General features: G+C 41.3%; 3 protein-coding genes across 3 annotated transcripts; all 3 read left to right on the top strand.

Annotated features, from left to right (window-relative positions):
* The first annotated feature begins 8,370 nt into the window (after window positions 1-8,370).
* LOC120902080 (bolA-like protein 2) lies at window positions 8,371-11,520 on the top strand. Its single transcript, XM_040310568.1, has 3 exons — window positions 8,371-8,563; window positions 10,646-10,740; window positions 11,397-11,520. Exons 1-3 carry the CDS (start codon window positions 8,498-8,500, stop codon window positions 11,494-11,496), a joined length of 261 nt encoding a protein of 86 aa, XP_040166502.1. The 5' UTR covers window positions 8,371-8,497; the 3' UTR covers window positions 11,497-11,520.
* LOC120902078 (probable dolichyl pyrophosphate Man9GlcNAc2 alpha-1,3-glucosyltransferase) lies at window positions 8,570-10,521 on the top strand. Its single transcript, XM_040310566.1, has 2 exons — window positions 8,570-9,745; window positions 9,811-10,521. The coding sequence occupies exons 1-2, from the start codon at window positions 8,832-8,834 to the stop codon at window positions 10,499-10,501; spliced, it is 1,605 nt and encodes a 534-aa protein (XP_040166500.1). The 5' UTR covers window positions 8,570-8,831; the 3' UTR covers window positions 10,502-10,521.
* Window positions 11,521-11,534: 14 nt separating the features above from the next.
* LOC120902079 (mevalonate kinase) lies at window positions 11,535-13,075 on the top strand. Its single transcript, XM_040310567.1, has one exon. The coding sequence runs from the start codon at window positions 11,560-11,562 to the stop codon at window positions 12,841-12,843; it is 1,284 nt and encodes a 427-aa protein (XP_040166501.1). The 5' UTR covers window positions 11,535-11,559; the 3' UTR covers window positions 12,844-13,075.
* The last annotated feature ends 1,346 nt before the right edge of the window (window positions 13,076-14,421 follow it).

Genomic DNA, 14,421 nt, shown 5'->3' on the forward strand with positions numbered 1-14,421 from the left:
AGTGAAGGGTGCTACTGCCTTGAGCATGTGCGTTGACCAGTGGAATCGATCGATCCTCAAGCACCGTTTTGGGTGTATTAATCTAGATTGCGATCAAACACCTTCACGGGTGTTTTGCAATTATTGTTTCAATCGAAAGCCATGGGGTGATAGTATAAGAATTAAAAATTTATACAATTAGACATTACATCTTGTTTTTAATTACAATATTTCTTTACAGGCTTTAACCCAAATCGTATAAAGTTATTGATGTTTGAGGTAATGGTTATTGTTTCAATGACCGCTTATTACTATTATTACTACCTTAATGCATGTTATATAAAATGATTTCAAAGTATTCTTTGATATATTTGAAAAGAGGCTTTTATGATATGGTTTCATTGGTATAGAATGTCTCGCATAAAGGAGAGATTACACCGTCAAAAAAAATATGATTTGAGTATTACAGTGGAACGCCATTTAAACGAGCTCGTATAACACAAATATTGGGTAAAAGTATGTTTTATCACAAATTCTTCAAGTTTTTTATTTTTTTTTATTTTCATTATTTTTCGGTAAACTCTATTCAGTTTTTATAAACTTCATGTTTGTATAATGAAAATATTACTTATTAATATTACTTTGTGCTATTCGTTATCACTTTGTGCTTTAATAATGTTTTTTTTTCTATTTTATTTTTTCACATATTTTATTTTATTTTACTTCTTTAGCACACAATTTCATCTTTGTATGGCACTGTCATTTTTCCAACATCACGGACATACGGACAGCCGGATAAAAGGAACGCGGATAAACAACATCCCATTTCAATACCAATCAATGAAGTCTACCACAAATTAGTATATTACTGACGAGAGTTACCTTTGCTCATGCATTTAAAAACAACATTAAAAGTTATAGGGAAAAGCGGGGCAAAATAACACTGTTAAGGATTTTGCTCAGTATCCCATTGGGTAAATGACTTTACAAGGATGTTTTGGCGGCAAATGAGGCTTTCATATCAGATTCATGGCAAACAATTAGAAGTAAACTCATCAACAACAAATCTAAATGTCTAAAGTGAAATTTAAAAATTGGTATCAAAAAAGTGGTTAAAATGTATTCTGCGGTGTATAATGGTTTCGCTATGGTGCAAAATGTTCATACACAAAATGTCAAAACACATGAAAATAAAGGAGCAAAATGGACCGAAACATTGGACTTTAGGTTTTGGTTTAAGCTCTAAGTAAAATTGTAAGGATAGAGAATTAAGTTTGGTATTAAAGTGTTTTTTTAGATAATTAACTAAAATGCTGAAATATGTTAATAACTCATGTATTGTCAGCTATTTTTCTTGTCGATACAGTATACATACAGTATAGTTTTATATTTGTAAAACAAATATATTGTAATTACCTTTACTTACACCACAGCCTCATCATTTCGTTCCTGTCAAAACATACCAACCATTGACAAAATGGGACATTCAAATGATACATTTTACAAACTTTAAATTTATAGACTTTACATCAAATTGGCTGTTACATTGAATTAAAATAAGAGCTAAACAATTAGTTTTTTGATATTTTTGTACAAAATCAGAATTCATTTTAAATGTGTTAATAATGCCAGTAATGCAAGTGACCATGTCGCCCCTCCTAACCATTTTCCATCCGCTTTTCCCGTGTGAGTAAACTTTGATTCAGCTGAGTCATTCTTTCAGATCAGGTACTCTTGGGATGATTTTTTTTAATACGATTTACTGGATTTAAAAGCATACAAATTGATTTAAAATGTCTTCTGATTCCTGCGTTCCATTTTGATATACACGTGTGATACAAATATCAATATTAATAAGCGTTCCACGAACTGTTATGTTACTAACTAACTATAGTTAATTTAGAGCAATAATGCGTTCATAATACTGTTAAAATTAGAAATAATTACAAATAAGATTTTTTTTTAAAAAATTGCAAAGCAATTAATTAAGTAAGTCCATTCCTCGTGAATGTAAAAAAAAAGAACAACTCCTTAATCTCGGTACTCATTTTGAACGGTTTTACTAGCTCGTCTGCATCAAAGAGAAAAAAACGCCAAATCCATAGTAAACAGAAACTTTAAGGAAGTTTAGAGCTGCCTGATGGTCTTTTTGATAGCTTTATAGGCTGCTACAAGGTCACAAAACCAGAACTTTGCACGAAAAAAACTGCAGAGAAGGTAAAAGTATCATTTTAGCATTCTCATTCTCACCTCCCATCAATCTAATATGAAATATAATTACTACCTGGTCCATCAAAAAAATGACTTTTACACCGTCAACGTCAAGTGAAGGTTCAACACCAATCCAACGTTAAAAAGCGAACTTGCCTATTGCCCAGAGCAGGAACAAGAACAAACAAAAAACACATAAACCAGGAAATGATTTACGATCTAATCATTATTGTATCTGATTGATAAATGAAACCATTCATTTACACTGTGCCTCGAAAAACACACATACACACAGAGCAAGGAAAGCTGAAAAATGGGTACTCATATCTCAAGCGAGCGTGTATGAGTTTTACACATTTCATGGCTACGCCAAGGATATACCACTCCTCTGCACACTCTCCAATGTCGTGTTTCCCAAAAGTTTCCCTTTTACCGCATCAATCATTTTAAAATTGACTTTTCGATCCACGGTACGGTGGTACGTTGTTTGCGCGAAACATAGCGCAAAGAAAAGCTAAAATCTTATAATTAATGTGTTTGACAGTGAAGAACCTAAACTGACGCACGACAAGCAATGGGAGCCGTACTGTAAGTGAGTGGAAAGAAGGAAGAAAGGAAGAAGTCCGCCAATGAGCGTCTGAGCCGACGAGTCGATAAATGGTCGTTTGGTCGGCTGTTTTTGGGTAAAAACTGTACGCAAAACATTGGAAGAAACATTGCTTACTTGTCGCTCCCGTCTTTCTATATACTGCTTGAGAGATGGTGCGTTGTTGCTGCTATTTTTAACCGAAACTGAGTAACGCTTCCATTAAGCTTTTTCACCCTCAAAACTCCTCGCAGTGGGGAGCTAAAGACACTTACCCGAAAAAACAAGAAGGAAAAACATCTTCAAGCCCCTTGACACGACCCTCACTTCCATCCTAATTGCGTTGACGAACGCCAAAATTCACATAACACAAACACACAAACAAACACACACACACGGTGGTTGGAAAATTTGTCTTATCATAACGGAAAATCAATAACGCGCCACATTTCATGTTTCAGTTTCCAACCGGTTTTGCTTGGTTGGTTGGTACAACGTGGCTCGCGGCATGCTTCGATCTGTTCGAACGACAGTTTGCTCAACCGCACTCGCTGCGGTTAAAAGACGGTTGTGTCGCAAGGGTGTCGTCTACTGCTGCTGCCTCTTTCAAACCACTCATTTGTGGAGGTTTTCTTTTTTCACAGAGCGAAGGGGAAATTCATGGAAAAAAGGGAAGAGAGGAAGCAAATTCATTTTCAATGCTGTTCAACCTTCTGTCATCAGCAGAGCAAAGTAAGCGGGGGAATTATAGCATTTAAGCGGCCACGGCGAGCAAAAGACGAGTAAGACACCGGGCGCCTCCATTAATTGAAACACATTAATCATCTTTAACAGCTGGCGTTCGTTCGCTCGTTCGGTGGGCTGGATTGTCACTGTAATTATTAAACTGTGCTGCATTAAACCAACAGCCTTCTTCGGTCTATTCCAATCCCCAAACCCAATAAATACGTTCATTTTAAGTGTCTCGCGTTGAAGAAGGTTCTCACGCGAAGCTTACAAGAAGCTTTCTCGTCCAACCACTTGTCACCATTATCGTCTTAATCGCCTGTAATCTAGACATGTTATGACCACACAAATGGTCATAGCGGTATGCCGTTGGATCGCTTTCAAGTCTTGTTAAAAACTCGTTGCAAAAAGGTCAAACACCCGCAAAGGGGCAACGATCCGAGTGCTTGTAATTAATACGCTAGAAAGAAACGGCAAGCGTTTTGAATGCTATCGAATTAATAGGATTACAAGACCATCCCCACGCTTCATGGTTCGGGGTGTTAGAGTAAAACTGTTTTTTAAAATGAAACCATTCTCACCAAGAAAAAAGTGGTGCGTTTGGGGCGAAGTTCATCGAACGATAAAGCTGCCGGTGGCAGGATGGTTTTGTTTTCCAATATCAGCTATCCGATTCGATCTAGGAAAAAGGGTACAATAAAGACAAAGCACACCGACACACACACACGCCCTTGAACCCTTCTTTTTAAAGCAATACTCTTGGGAGAGGGGGAAGGGAGAAAATCCACAATAGATAAGAGTTTAAATGGAACGATCCGCTTGGGAATGGAAAGGGACAAAGCCCTTCTGGTTTAGGATATAGCTCCGCATCGGTCGGTAAAATACGATCCATTTCCCTTTCTTTTTTTTGCCCGCAACGATATTAGAAATCTCGCGATATTCGCGCTCGTCCTTTGTTTTCTTCATTTATGGACCATTTACAGGCAGCATAGAGTCAGCAGCATATACATATACGAGCTATGTGTTAGATGATTTGTATTTGCCATTTTTGCTAACTTTGCCGTATGCCGTGCTGCGTTGTGGCGCAAAAAAAAACAAAGGAGAAAAAATGGAAATGATGCTGACGATAAACTGCCAATGCCAGTGTTGGAATACGAACTACACGCTCGCGGGCAAACAAGTGGTACAAGTGTGAAAGACAATATTTGCTTTGTGTGTGTGTTTTTTTTTTCTTTCGATCTTTCGATTTGTTGCCATTTAGTGAGCTGTGTACAAATAGCATACAAGAAAGCTTTTCAAAAGGTTTACTGCAGTACATTATTCTGATTCATTTCTCATGTGTATTGCAAACATAGCTAGAGGGTTAGAAAATATTATTGGAAAACAGATGTGACTTTACGCAATTACTTTACGCAAAAAATTATAATAGTTTTACTTATTCAACGCTGTTTATCTTTCATATGGGAATAATAGTAAAAAAAGATATATAAATATTTCTTAACCTTAATCTCCACAAATAACTATAAAGACCTTTAAGATATAAAGGTTTCTTTACCTAAATCTTCATAAAAGATAAAGGATAAACAAATTAAAAGCACCTTTTAAGGCAAATTCATTCATTATTTTAGTGCAGGAAAACGTGTTTTATTTGTATAATCATTATAATTATTTTATTAGTATATTTTTCTTTAAAACTGTTTGATAATTCGTTAATTAGATTCATATAACTAGATTCATATAATTAGGTGAATTTGAGTGAGTTGGTGCGAATAATGAAAAGTAAGCAACTTAAAAAAATGTAATAATAATAACAGCAATAATAATAATAATAATAATAATAATAATAATAATAATAATAATAATAATAATAATAATAATAATAATAATAATAATAATAATAATAATAATAATAATAATAATAATAATAATAATAATAATAATAATAATAATAATAATAATAATAATAATATTAATAATTATTATTATTATTATAATAATAATAATAATAATAATAATAATAATAATAATAATAATAATAATAATTATAGCAAGAATAAGAATAATAATAATAATAATAATAATAATAATAATAATAATAATAATAATAATAACAGCAATAATAATAATAATAATAATAATAATAATAATAATAATAATAATAATAATAATAATAACAGCAATAATAATAATAATAATAATAATAATAATAATAATAATAATAATAATAATAATAATAATAATAATAATTATAATAATTATAATAATAATAATAATTATAATAATAATAATAATTATAATAATAATAATAATAATAATAATAATAATAATTATTATAATAATAATAATAGCAATATTTATGATTTCTTTGTGTTTGAATGTATTTAAAAATTAATTAGCTTGTCTAAAACTATTTTTTGTCAATGTTTCATCTTTTACAATAAAAACTATTTTTTGTGTTCAAAATCTATCTTTTTCGCGCCCATCTAAATTTCTATAGACAGCCACAAACTTCCAACAAACGTTGAAATGAAAAACTAATAAATCAATATTTAAAAGAACATTGTTCTGGCGTGTGAATCGAAAATTCACAACCAAACGGCAACACAAAACAAAAAAAAGCAAAAAACACTAAATCGTTACGATGGGATTGTCGAGCGGGGGAAACTGCCCCCCATGCGTTACGCGTGCACCGGCGCATCTAAACATCATCCGCAGTGTTGTACCGGTTTCACAGTTGCACTGAAACACTCTCCAAGGATTAGTTGCCACCGTTGGTGAATAATGGAAACCGTTTAAGCGGCGCACTAGGGGAGGTTTTTGTTTTGCAGATTACAGCGTGACTCTGTACTAGTCGGCACATGATGCGAGCATGATTCAAATTGAACACCATGCACAGGCTTTCTCTTCCGCAATGGAACGCAGTTTGAATGATTATTGTTTTATCCTTCGGTGACAACGATACCGTTGCTACAAAAGCTCACAGTTTACGGCGATTGCGATATTCGTGAGGCTGAGCTTAAGCGGATTCCCACGCTGCAAAAGGGTTTTCGATGCGTTGCTTTTTTCGGGATTTGACTTCCGTTTCCCCCCCGGGGCGAGTGCTCGGGTGTGTAGTAGTAACAAAACGTTAATCTTTGAAACTTCCAGCTCATCGACGGAAAACGTTTGCTCGCGTTGCGCTTTTCCGATGGCTGCGTTAGAGCTTTAAAAGCAATTTAGGATTTATTTTCCATTCCATTTTGCACGCGTTGTAGGACGAGTAGCGTAGAGTTGGTAACGCAATGGAACGCGCTCTTTTCTTTTGGTATTTAGCTTCCGATTGTTTATGTGTGTATTACAAAGCATAACAAATGGAGGGTAATATTTTGGGATCAGGATCTAATGCCTGTGTTGGTATCGACTTTTTACTTTATTTGTGGCACAAATGAGAGTTTGGAGACTTCCGCTTAGTTTGCGTAGAGCTTGATTTTCTTTTGTACTAATCCTACCCTTTCCAGAGGATCTGTACCGGGAACCGATTCTGTATAGGATTGTATCCTGTACCGACTGTACCGATTTTGTAAAGAATATTAAATTGTATCTCTTTCTACCGAGCTAGAAAACCCTTATACATACATTAAGTAAACGCTGCTAATCAACATAAACAATCAATCGTTTGATTAACTATCGTATCGCCAGGTGGCGGCGCCGGTTTTTTTTTATTTTTTTTATGCGCCAGACGTTTACCGTCTGTTGATTCCTTTTAGTTAGAGAGCTTGAACCGTTTAGACCCCGCTTAGAAGTCGTTTAATGGATTTTTGCGCTTGGTCTGCCGTTCCAGCCCTAGCGTTGCTGGGAAAAAGGGAAAGTGAAAGCTTTTGAAACAATAAAAGCTCCGCTAGCTACCATATACCACCATTAGATGGAGTGGGAGCTTGTAATTGGACCTACCCGATTCCGATTCCAAGTTAGGAATCAATTCCGGAGAAAATTCCGATTCTGGATTCGGATTTTCTTCGAAAACGGAGTCATCGATTGACTCCAGAATTGGAATTAGCTCCGGAATGAGAATCAGTTCTTGAATTAAATTGAGATGTATGGGAAGTGATATCAGTCAGGGAATCTCGATGAGGATGGATCGATTACAAGTAAATTTAGATTCTTTGCGGCTATCAATACGTAGCATCATTGACCCCAAACGCCTATTCTTTTAAAAGATACAGAAACCGACTCCGACTCTAGAGCCGATTTCGATTTCAGAACCAATTCTGTTTCCGGAGCCAGTTCCGGAACCAGTTCCGGAGCCAGTTCCGGTACCAGTTCCAAAGCCGATTCCGCTTCTAACGCAATTCCGATTACGAAATCGATTCCGCAAACTAATTCTGCACCTACTATCCTGAATCGATTCCAGAAACCTTAATTCTTCCCATCACTAATCTCATCACTTTCTTTTTGCTGCTCCAATCGTTTACAATTTCGACTGAGATTTTTAATCGTTTAGAGATGGGAAGGTAGCTTTTTTTAAACTTACTTGAAGCTTTTTTTGTGTGTTTGGAAAAAAGCACCAACTAAAAAGCTCAATTTCAGCAGCTGGCAGACAACCGAAATTCAACCAGTGAGTTCAAACTGCAATTATTACTCAATTTAATTGCTCCCTGTTGTGGTGTGACGACTTTCTGCATATCATGCACAATCATAATTAATTTCCTGAAAATAAATCTTATTATTAATTTGAAACCTTATTCATTTAATTTTTCAAAAGAACACCTCAGCACACCTCTAGGGAGATCGGGGAACTGACAACCCAAAGAGAAAGTGCGCGCTCCGCTCTGACAGCTCTCCGACCAACGGCAAACTGTCAAAAAAGGTAAACACCACGCAAGGTGACAGCAACCCCTCTTTTCTTCTTTTCCCTTAGAAAATCTTCTATTCCGCCCGAAATTAACCCTTATTTTTCCTTCCCGTACGTTTTTTCACCAACCACCGGCAAACATCGTTCCATACTTCACCGCCATCATGTCCGGCTACACAGAGGAATACATCCGGCAGAAGCTGACGGAGAAGCTGGAAGCAACGCATGTGGTGAGTAAGTCATTTTGCTCCGTTTGGTGTAGGGGGTAGTTGGGGGGCGGAACAAAACTTTCTCCTCTCGGAGCCATCGGACGCCAACAGGGCAAAGGGGGTAGGGTTGTTTGTGTGCAGGAGCTGTCAAAGAAAAAAACGAAGCACCGCGCGACGATCGTCTTCGCTCTTCGTGTGTTTGTGTGACAACGGAGCCGCCGCGTTGGAAGTGTACTGTTGTCCGATCAACGCCGTGGGAACACAGTAGGCTGGTTTGAAGCCACCAGAAATGGACACTAAAACCGCCCTCCCGTGGGTGACAATTGTAGCGGCCGGTCTGTTCCTCCGAGCGGCCATCTCCCTTCACTCTTACTCCGGCCAAAACCAGCCACCAAAGTACGGTGATTACGAGGCCCAGCGCCACTGGCAAGAGGTGACCGTGAATCTCCCGGTGAGCGATTGGTACCGGAACACCACCGACAACGATCCGCTCTACTGGGGCTTGGACTACCCGCCCCTTAGCGCTTACCACAGCTATCTCGCCGGACTGTGGGCTCGTCGGTGGCACAACGAGTCGTACGTGGCCCTGCACGAATCGCGCGGTATCAGCACGGACCAGCACAAACAGTTTATGCGGAATACTGTCCTGCTGCTCGATGTGTTGCTGTACCTTCCCGCCATCCTGTACGCCACGTACACCGTCCGGAAGCGGCTGGCAAACGATCGGTCGGAAGTGGCCGAGTGGGCTTCCCTTACGCTTGCTGTGCTCTTCCCCGGCCAGATTCTCATAGACAATGGACACTTCCAGTATAACAATGCGTCGCTCGGGCTGTGCGCGCTTGCCGTTGTAGCGCTCCTGGAGAGAAGGACACTGGCCGGAGCGGTTCTGTTCTCTCTTGCCTTAAATTACAAGCAAATGGAGCTGTACCACGCGCTGCCGTTCTTTTTCTACCTTCTGCGGCATTGTTTCACGGGGTCGAACAAATCCTCAACTGTGCTGGAACGCCTTACCGCCGGTGTAAGCAGACTGGCAGTGCTTGGTGTGACCGTTCTGGCAACGTTCCTCGTCCTGTGGCTGCCCTGGCTGAGCTCACTCGAAGCCGCTGGCCAGCTGGTGCACCGCATTTTCCCCGTCGCACGTGGCGTTTTCGAGGACAAAGTGTCCAACGTGTGGTGTATGGTGAACGTGCTCGTGAAGCTCAGGTAAGCTTCCGTCTTCAAGTTCTCCCGTCAGCTCATCAAACTAACATTGTCCTCTTGCCTTATAGAAACTTCCCCAACACAACGATGGCACTCGTCTGCCTGCTCTGCACCCTGCTGGCCGTCCTGCCGAGTGGGTTGCATCTGCTGCTGCAAAAGGCGTCCACCATCCGCAGCTTCCTCTACTCGCTGGCCGTAACAGCGCTCGGCTTTTTCCTGTTCAGCTTTCATGTGCACGAAAAGTCGATCCTGCTCGTGGCACTACCGGTAACGCTGCTGCTCCCGCTGGAACCACTCGCCGCCTGTTGGTTCCTGCAGATTGCCACCTTCAGCATGTTCCCACTTCTTCACAAAGATGGTCTCACGGTGCCGTTTGTGGGTCTCTCGCTGATTTCGTTGGCACTACTCCGGACAGCACGGGGCGCTCAATCGGGGAACAAAGCACGGGATCCATCGTACGATTTGCTCCATCTACGGGGGCTTCTCCCGGAGAGTGTTGCCAACAATCTGACGGGAAGTGTACTGGTGACACTTTTCTATTTGTCCCTGCTGGGGCAGGTCTTGCTATTGGTGGCCTTCCTTTGCCTTCCCGCCCCGGCGCATCTCCCATTCCTTCATTCGCTTGCCATATCGGCGTACAGTTGTGGCCATTTTGTGCTGTTTTACATGTACTTTAACTACAGACAGTTCTGTGGCGCAGAAGGCACCGTTGCCAACAAGCAGTCAACTAAAATAAGTCATAAAAAGAAGGCCAAATAAAGTGTACTTTTAAAAAGAGAGTTTTTCTGTCTTTTTTTTGGTATTAAATATAATTAATTTATGATATTATTAATTTATTATTCATTTTAAACAAAGATAAAATTGCTAATGAATCGACATTAAATGCTCTTTTCCCTTTCGTAGGAAGTGGTCGATGAGTCGGACGGTTGCGGTGGCAAATTTCGTGTCGTCGTCGTTTCCTCCCAGTTCCAAGGCAAACCCCTGCTTCAACGGCACCGGTCAGTCTCTTACAGAATAGTGGTGGAAGCTCGGAATCGGACCCTACCCTATACTACGATTCCGTGTGCGAAATCAATCCCGGACCCAATTCCTATGCTGAAATCGATTCCGGAATCGATTCTGAAGTTGGCTCTGGAATTGATTCCGTCGTCGGAATTGGCTCCGGAATCTAGCTGGGAATAAAAATATGCTCCGGTAACGGAATCAGAATTGACTCCAGAATTGGTATTAGCTCCGGAAGAGAATCAGCCTTGAATTGAAATAAGAATTTTCAGAGGCGGAACCTGTCCGGGAATCTCCATGAGAATGGATCGTTTACAAGTAATTGTGAATTCCTTGCGACTCTCAATTATTGGTTCCAAACGTCTAGTCTTATAAGGATGCTGAAACCGATTCTGATTTCGGAGCCAATTTCAATTTCGGAGCCAATTCCGATTCCGAATCCGATTCCGATTCCGGAGCCAATTCCGTTTCCGAAGACAGTTCTGCTTCCGGAACCGATTTCGATTCCGATTCCGATTTCGGAACTGATTCCGATTCCGGAACTGATTCCAATTCAGGAATCGATTCCGATGAAAACTTAATTTTTCCCATCACTATTACCGAAGCTGATATCCACTTACAAAATTTACTATTACTCCCCTTTTTTCCACAGACTCGTGAACGCCGCCCTAGAGGAGGAACTGAAAACGATTCACGCCTTCTCGCAAAAAACCTACACCCCGGAACAGTGGGCCGGTGAAAGTGGGCCTTAAATCTAGCGCCTTAAATTCTGCCAATATTTGAACCAACCTGCCAGCTGCTGCGCTCCGGCCAACATGGCAACGACCGCCGTCAAACACTTCGAGGTGTCCGCACCGGGGAAGGTGATCCTGCACGGCGAGCATTCCGTCGTGTACGGTCATCCCGCCATCGCCGGTTCGATTGGACTGCACACCTACCTCAACTATACCGCGCTGGAGCGTTCCGGTTCATCCGCCTCCTCACCACCACCCCAAGTCATCATCGAGTTCCGTTCGATCCCGTTCACTGCCACGCTGACGCTCGATTCGTTCGGTGCCTTTCTGCGGGAAGTGGACTGCAGCGAATCACTGCAACCGGAAGCTTTCCTCGAGCAGCTGCGCTCGGAGGGTGCATTTCCCTTTGCACGCTTTCTATCGCCCGGCCCGGTGCCGCCCGTTTTAGAAGAAACATCCTCAAAGGAACGCATGTCACTCGGTTCCACGCTGTACATCCTGAATCGAGTCCTCCGCTCGGAGGGCGTTAGTTCGATCGATTCGACCATCTTCAGTGAGGAGGCTTCTGGTGGCGGCGGTTTCCGACTGTCCCTCTACTCCGAGATGAGCATCGGCGCTGGGCTGGGAAGTTCGGCCAGCTATGGCGTTTGTTTGGCGGCCGGTGCGTACCAACTTTCGCGCATCCTTAAGCGCGAAGCAACGGTCACCCAGCTGGGCGAAGATATGCTCAAAAAGATTTACCAGTGGTCGTTCGATTCCGAGATCATTATGCACGTGAAACCGTCCGGCATTGATAACGAGATCGCGACGAACGGGGGGCTCGTACGGTTTCGGCGCGGATCCGGCGTGAACAAGATCATCGCCCTGCGCCGTCCCGTGCACGTGTTGATCGTTGATACGGGTGTTAGTCGTAGCACGGCCACCCTCGTTGCCAGTGCTGCGAAACGACTGGAACTGTTCCCCCGTACGGTCGGACCCATTCTGCAGGGGATGGGCGGGCTGGTGGATGAAGCGATCGCACTGCTCGAATCGGACGAAGCCCCGGACACGGTGTACGAGCGACTGGGGACGCTTGTCAGCATTAACAACAATCTGCTGCGCTCCCTCGGTGTGAGTCATCCGGCGCTGGAGCGCATTTTCGCCATTGCCGAGGGGGCAGGGTTCGCCAGCAAGCTGACCGGGGCGGGCGGTGGTGGATGTGCTTTTGTGCTGCTGCCGGCGGATTACAAGGAGCTCGAATCGTTCCGGGCACTGATGGACGCACTGGATGAGGCTGGATTTCGGTCGATCGAAACGACGGTTGGTACGGGTGCGGGCGTTTCGCTTTCCTACGACAACCAACACCAGCCGCAGGGTGACAAATGACAGAGCGTGCCGATGGTTCACCTGCAGGCAAAGAAACTGAAAAGACTTAACAATTAGGCGGGGGTTCGATTTTACTTGGTTGTGGGTTAAAAAACTCTCTCTAAAAGGGTATTACAGTGGGACTTAAGCATTTACCTTCCCAACTGCCAATGTTTGCTTACGAATACGAAAGATCTTTTTTTTTTGGTTACGGAACGACGGGGTTGGTTCAAATATAAAGCACAGAATTTAATTGCTAAAATGTTATTTCGCGTATAAAAAAAGAAAGAAATTAGTGATGGGTAAATTTGATTTAGGTTCATGAATCCGAATGAATATTTGAAGTGATTCAATGAATTTGAATCTCGGTAGGCAAGATTCACGAATCTAAAGGGATTCATAAATTTCCAAAGATTACTGTTATTATTATTCTTATCATAACAAGCTACGTGGTAGTGTTGGATAAATCTGATTCAGATTCATAAATCTGATTAAGATTCATGAGTCTGAATGATTCGACATGAATCTGTATGAATCTTTCAAATGATACAATGAATCTGAATCTCGGTTGCAAAGATTCGTGAATCTCCGAATATTGATAAATCTCCAAATATTCATAAATTTCAAATAGTTATGAATCTCCAAAGACTCATAAATCTCGAAAGATTCTAATATCCATAGAGCTTGAGCAGCTCATTAACTACGTTGTCACGCCAGCCTATAAAGGCTTTCGGGACTTCTTGGCAAGTACCACGCAGCCGGATAGTTTGTTTTGCTACGGGAAGACAGTCCATGCGACGCTTGCTCCCACGACGGGCATGTTGTTAGGTGGGGTCGCGCAAATACATTAGCTTGATCATCGTAGCTTGAAATCATACATCTCTAAAGATTCATGAATCCCTGAAGATATATGAATTTGAATACATTTATTAATCTTTTAGATTAATGAATCATTGAAGATTTATTTATCTTTCGAGATTGGAGATTCATGAATCTTTAGAGATTCTTAGAGATTCAAAATAGTGGTGGGAGCTCGGAATCGGACCTACCCGATTCCGATTCCGTGTTCGGAATCAATTCAGGAGCCGATTCCGGAGTTGACTCCGGAGCCGACTCCGGAGTTGATTCCGGAGCTGACTCCAGAGTTGACTCCGGAGCCGATTCCCGAGTCGGCTCTCAAATCGATTCCGCGATCAGAATCAGCTCCGGAATCGGAATTGACCTGCGAATCGCGTTCTGCCCTGTAACGGAATCATAATTGACTCCAGAATTATAATAAGCTCCGCAATGTCAATTAGTTGTTGAATTTTTAAGAAGTTTTAGAAACGAAATCAATCCGGGAATCTCCGTGAGAATGGATCTTTTACAAGTAAATTTTGATTTTTTGCGGTTATCAATCAATCAATCAATCAATAGTAGTATGATTGGACCCAAACGCCTATTTTTATGGCGATGCCGAAACTGACTCCGTTTGAAAGCCAATTCTAATTTTGGATCCAATATAGGATCCGGATAGTAGGTCCGGAATCAGTTTCCGATTTCGATTCCAGAACCGATTCCGATTCCAGAGTCGAATCCGGAACGGATTCCGAATTTCGG

This window comes from Anopheles arabiensis, chromosome 3, assembly GCF_016920715.1.
Source record: "Anopheles arabiensis isolate DONGOLA chromosome 3, AaraD3, whole genome shotgun sequence".
NCBI classification, from domain to species: Eukaryota; Metazoa; Arthropoda; class Insecta; order Diptera; family Culicidae; genus Anopheles; species Anopheles arabiensis.

What these genes read in the sequence shown, in the direction of transcription:
- LOC120902078 (XM_040310566.1), top strand. Translation starts at nt 8,832, where the DNA reads ATGGACACTAAAACCGCCCTCCCGTGGGTGACAATTGTAGCGGCCGGT. An exon ending in AACGTGCTCGTGAAGCTCAG is followed by an intron (nt 9,746 to 9,810) that starts GTAAGCTTCCGT and finishes CTTGCCTTATAG; the next exon opens with AAACTTCCCCAACACAACGA.
- LOC120902079 (XM_040310567.1), top strand. Translation starts at nt 11,560, where the DNA reads ATGGCAACGACCGCCGTCAAACACTTCGAGGTGTCCGCACCGGGGAAG.
- LOC120902080 (XM_040310568.1), top strand. Translation starts at nt 8,498, where the DNA reads ATGTCCGGCTACACAGAGGAATACATCCGGCAGAAGCTGACGGAGAAG. An exon ending in AGCTGGAAGCAACGCATGTG is followed by an intron (nt 8,564 to 10,645) that starts GTGAGTAAGTCA and finishes TCCCTTTCGTAG; the next exon opens with GAAGTGGTCGATGAGTCGGA. An exon ending in CCCCTGCTTCAACGGCACCG is followed by an intron (nt 10,741 to 11,396) that starts GTCAGTCTCTTA and finishes TTTTTTCCACAG; the next exon opens with ACTCGTGAACGCCGCCCTAG.